The 6,075-nt window shown below is 28.8% G+C and overlaps 1 protein-coding gene across 1 annotated transcript in view; it reads right to left on the bottom strand.

Annotated features, from left to right (window-relative positions):
- Positions 1–773: 773 nt before the first annotated feature.
- The window catches only part of LOC107883931, a 25,054-nt gene continuing 19,752 nt past the window's right edge, over positions 774–6,075 (bottom strand). Inside the window, exons 11-14 of the mRNA XM_016804938.2 lie at positions 4,387–4,413; positions 4,063–4,107; positions 890–934; positions 774–790 (exon numbers count right to left, since the gene is read on the bottom strand). Of these exons, the coding sequence (XP_016660427.1) occupies positions 774–790; positions 890–934; positions 4,063–4,107; positions 4,387–4,413 (134 nt within the window). The remainder of the gene's footprint in view (positions 791–889; positions 935–4,062; positions 4,108–4,386; positions 4,414–6,075) is intronic.

A 6,075-nucleotide genomic window follows, 5' to 3' on the forward strand; every position in this document is an offset into this window, starting at 1 on the left:
TTTAGATTAGGTAATGGATATTAATTGCCAAGTATTGTAGGTATATAGAAAAAAAACAAAAAAATAATATAATATAATCAATATTTTTGCGATATATCTTTTTCCTTTATTCTAAATGTCTTTGTAATAAATTGGACAAAGATGGGCACTAACTAGTTAGTTTTAAATGTTAATTCACATAAATTTTGTTACTTAATTAGTTGAATTTAATGTGTAAAATAATCTAATCTAACTCGTTAAAAATAATAAGTAACTAGTTATTTTTGTAGTTTATTTTTTCATTTATTGAATGATTAAATTTCTTATTTTATTGTATTCGAATGACTAATATTTCAAGAAATTAAAGTTATTGTCTACCTATTTGATAAATTTTATCAAATTATCAGTTGACAGTTGTTTAATTTAATTTTTCATTCATCACCAATAATTCAAGTTAGTTACTTACCCACCTACTTAATAATTAATTTATATAAATTGAATTTATTTTAAATATGTGGTTTAGGAAAAAATTAACTTAAAGTGCCAATAAAATGAATTAACTCGTTCTGCCAAAACAAACACACACGTTTTCCTCTCCCTACCAACAAAAAACCTACAAACATAACAAAAATAGCCAATGGCCTAAGTTGCCGGGCTTAAGCTCAAAAAAAAAAAAACTCATATTAAAAATATGTACCTACTTTAATAGGTACCTATACCTATCTATATTAATTAAATTTTCCTATAGTATCATGATTCAAGTTTTTCTAAGTAATTGTTTTATTCAGTCATTTTTAACTAAATTTAAATTCTAAAATTAAATTGATAAGTTAATTTGATAATGTTAAATGTTTATATTATAATAAATGGAATAAATGGAATAAATAAAAAGAATAATTATTATACATACTTTCTTTGAAATATTTTTGAAACGCTTCAAGTGCGGTCATTTTTACTGAAAATTATTTAAAAATGGGTAGGTATTATAAACCATTATTATTATGAACAATGTCAATTATATTTTAATAATAATTTATATAATGTTTTGTATTTTAGATTCTGAGTGGAACGATAAATGTAATGATTTTACAATGATGTGTGTTTTCTTTTTTCTTTTTTTTTTGTGTCTGTCATCACCTTTTAGGACAGTAAAAGTGCTTGGATTTTATTCAACAGTATCTTTTCTGATAGGAAAGTGAATATAGTTGGTACTTTGGGGGTCAAAAGTAAAAATTTCCCAGAAGTTTTCAAAAGTGACGTGAAAAACAAAAAAAAAATTAAGGAAAAACTGGAATTCTTACGCAAAATCTGTTTTCGATAAAATCGGTTTTGGCTTTTAGTGCAACTCTAAAACAAATGACCGTAGGTAATACAATTTCGACTGAGTGTTAATATTAGTATTTTCTATATACCATAACATTTTCCAAATATTTTGACCTGTTTACGGACATTTGCAGTTTCCATTTTTTTAATTTTTTTTTCTATAAATATCAATAAAATTTTATTTATTGGTTAAAAAAGCTCAAAAATTTAATAGAAGGTTCCTATTATATTGTTTCAAAGGTGGATGAAAAAAATTAAAATCTAGTCAGAATTTTTTTTTTATGAGCATCTAAAGTTCAAATATTGACAAAATACGTAAAAATGACGAAAATTTGCAAATTATTTTGAGTTAGAAATTCATGAAAAATTTCCTTTTTAAATCTAAGATTTGAAAATGTAATACAAGATTCCTCATAAGTTTGTCTAGCATTTAAAAAAAAAATGTCTACAAGCAAGTCAAATAAAATTTTTATGAGCGTTTGAAATTCATATTTTTACAACATTTGATATTCACTCGATTTCTCATCTTAATATTTTCTTATTTTGTTGTAATTAAAATAAGAATGACTGTAGATACTTGAAAATTTCACTGAATGTTCATATTAGCATTTTCTATACACGATACAATTTTGAAAATAATTTAACTCTTTTTGAGCTGTTGTAAGTTTTCAATTTTTTTATTTTTTTTTTTTGTATTAATATCAATAAAGTTTTAGCTGTTGGGCCAAAAAGTGTAAAAATGTAATACAAGGCTCCTGATATATTGTTACAATAGCAGTTGAAAAATATTAAAAATACATAGGCACAATTTTTTTTTTATAAGCATTTAAAGTACGAATTTGACAACATTTATCAAATTTAAAATGTAATAATTATTTTGTAGTTAAAAATTTATGAAATGTTCATCTTTTGTATGAAAGAATTGAAAATTTAAAACAAGATAATCAAAAAATTTTAAAACCAAAAAATCTAAAAAATACATTTACACAGTTTATTTTTATAGTCATTTTAAGTTCAAATTTGGACGAAATTACATATTAAAAACCTAGAATAACTATTTTAGTTATTTTGTTGTGAATGTATAATATTATTCGTGGGTAAACTTGAAACTTCTAAAGTATACTATTATATATCTATGATAGTATCACGGTTTGTTGTTGATGTATAACGCGTTATAAGTACCTAATAGATATTATGATATGATTTATTTGGAATTTATTATAGGTACTTTATCATAGGTAATTTTTTCTTTAATACCATAGACTATATAATATTATGTCTTATACCTATAGACTGACATACTGTTTCCGCTCAGAATCGTTTTTCTTATACAATGATATTATATCATTGAATTCAAATTTAATACCATCCATTATACAGTGACCCACTTGTAACCTACTGTACAGCAGAGCGATATCCACTTATCCACCTTTTTAAACATGATTATATACAAAGTGATTATGTTAAGATTTATGTATTTGTTTTATAGGGTGTTACCACTGGGAATCCTCCCTAATCTTAAGATTCATATCATTATGTAAACCTATTTTTACTGTCAATTATCAAACCTACTTATTGTTCATAAAAAAATGTATAGATTGTAGATATATTTCAATATAATAAAGAAAAAGAATTTTTTAAAGTTAAAGTTACCTATTATAAGTTATTTATTACTTACTATAAGTATTGAAGTTTTGATTAGTGTAGTAGTAGATCAACAAATTACGGGGTAAAGTGTACACCTCTATAAAGCTCATAAAGATCTTAAACACTTATAACTCACCAAGCCCAGATTGAATCAACGAGCTACCGAGAAAATCTCAGTGGGCCGCTTAAAAATTGGGCCGGTAGCAAAAAATGGCAAATTACTATCATAGTAGTATAGTAATTTCTAGTAAGGTATATTACCAAATTATTATCATCGTGGGGGTGTATGTTGACAGCCTACTCGAGGCCACCCATACCACTCACTTTATCCCTTACGGGATAAACAAGTCGACCAATAGCCAACCGACCGGACCGTTGTCCATCGCCTCATGCGACGACACAACACGAATGCAAATGCAAATTCCATTAAAAATAGCCCTTACAACGGTTTTGGCCACTCTGACCATTCTAGCCAAACAAATAACTCAATCATAATACAAGTCCACGTTGAAGGATTATCAAGTGTTAAATGTGAGTATACTCACAGTATACCTACAAAATCTAGCAGTAGAACAGAGTGAAGCTGTACTTTCCTTACAAGAAAAAGCATATCCCAACTAATATAGTAATATTAACAACTGCGAAATTCCTGGATTTAAACTTGCTTAGTTTGCTACATTGTGTTTTAAACATAACAACCTTGGAGGCGGAAATACAGTCATATAATATTATGTTACATAAACTTACATATATCTGTTAACAGGTTAACAGAAAGGTCAATATTATTGAAAAATACAGTGCCCCCCTCCCCATGTATGTTCAAAGATGGACCCCTTACTCTATTTCACGGCATAACGATATATCTAATTATATATATAATTGGAATAATAATAAATATATAATTATATATAATTCAAAAGCTTAGATATAATTTAATGCTTAGTTATGTACCTAATTTATATTAGTATGATAAATTTCCTTTAATAGTTATTAGAATATAGATATAGAATCTATATTATAGATGATTACAAGTCAATATCATACATAAATAAATAGCTCTAAATGGGAATAATAAGTGATTATTCTGATACAAATTAAATTTAGTTTATTCACCTCCATCGATCTCATTAAGCATAAGTTCATCATAAATAAGATAACCTGTAAGTACATAAACAATTACACAACTTTTTGTATACAAGTAATAAGTACTTATACAAATGTGTTGAAGAAATCAATGATAACTGATAACTATAATAGTAGGAATACATTAGGTATGTGCCGTATGTATATAGCTGATATGATATGTAGGTATTAGATTTACAGTTTATAATTTATATTAATATTATATAAGCTAAAAAAAGTAAGAAAAAAAATAATTGTAAGACGATATTCACATATCATTGTATAAAATAATATGTAGGTATTTATTAAACATACCAAAGGAATTCGATATATCGATGATTTCTGAAAATGGATAAGGTATTTAGTTTAAATGAATATTTTTATATACTTTTTAATTTTAATGTAATATATTAATTGTTGCTTTAGTATTTTCCCTACAATATGGCTATTAGCTATTAGAGTTATTAATTCAAACTTATAAAATATATAATAATTTTCATAAATATGTACTTATAAGTTACTATGTATAATAAATTAGATGGTTACAAAAATTTTGTTCTGGCTTTTGCTACTCTCTATGAGTATTTGCCACCAATACAACATTGCGCCACGCCACCACCTATCCCTATCGCCAGAGTGTCGTGCACCATCTTTCTTAGGTGTTCTTCAACTACATCGAACCATATTTTCCTGAGTCTTCCATGCCGTCTCTTTCCAAGTGGTTTCCATTCTATTACTGACTTGACTGTATTACTCTTCCTTCTACTCATAACGTGTCCAAGTCATTGTAGTCTTTGTTATTTGATAAATTTACTCACCGGTGCCACATCAACCGTATCGACATATACGAGGCGTGTCCAGAAAGTAAGTGTACTGAGGCTCTCACGGCCATAGGGAATATTTTTTACTATGTTGGCTACACTGCTGTATAGCTTTACTCCTAACCTTTAAAACAAGACCAGAACGAGTTCAGTACGTTGAAAACTGTGGTCTTACGAATTTTTCTTGTTAAACATGTCGATCGAGTCTGCCGCCAAGTGCGAAATCCGCGCCGTTATCCGTTACCTTGTTGCGAAGGAAAAATCTCCACATGAGATAATTTTCTCAAGTCTATTGTTACTGGAGATGAAACTTGGGTTGCACACTATACACCTGAAACTAAGAAACAGTCCGAACAGTGGCGTCACACCACTTCACCCTCAACCAAAAAGTTCAAAACCATCATTTCAGCCAAAAAAATCATGGCATCATCTTCTTCTCTACCTCTGTTACTTCATCATAGACAGGACTACATATTACTCTTCTCTATATTTTGTTTTCAAATGTCCTCAACTTTCTTTTTGCTTATTTGGTTGTTTTCTACGCTGCACAACCGTATGTTAAGCTTGGTCTTATTATTGCTATGTATAGTCTTACTTTGGTCTTTCTGGAAAGAGATTTGGATCCAAAGAATTTGCCAACACGCTTTAACAGACTTATTTATACGGATGCCTCTCTCCTTGGCCGAGTCATTTCTTGTACTTCGAGTGGCACCTAGTTCTTCGAACTTTTCATACATTAACTGTTGTTGATCTCTGGGGTCTTTATATCAAATTCAAGCAGTTCCATTATTTTGGTTTTATTGCCATTAATCTGAAGACTCATTGCCCAGGAGTCTGGTTACTTTCGCTGCGTCCTCTAAAGACTTGCCTAGAATATCTAAATCATCTGTGAAACCGAGAACCATTATTCTGCCTTAATTTATCTGAATACCACTTTCACTAGCTTGAAGTCCTCCGACCACTTTCTCTAAGACTGTTGAACAAAAGAGGGGACAACGAATCACGTTGTTTCAATCTCGTATTCACTGTGAAAGGGAACGACGCCCATTTTCTACTTTCACCCTGTATTTTGCTCCTTCCATGCATATATTTGTTATATTTATTAACTTTTCCGGGAAACCAAAGTCGTTCATTATACTATGTAGGCTGTTGCATGACTTTCTGAAGCATTGACGCAAATAGG

Source organism: Acyrthosiphon pisum, chromosome A2 (assembly GCF_005508785.2).
Source record: "Acyrthosiphon pisum isolate AL4f chromosome A2, pea_aphid_22Mar2018_4r6ur, whole genome shotgun sequence".
In the NCBI taxonomy this organism is placed as follows: Eukaryota; Metazoa; Arthropoda; class Insecta; order Hemiptera; family Aphididae; genus Acyrthosiphon; species Acyrthosiphon pisum.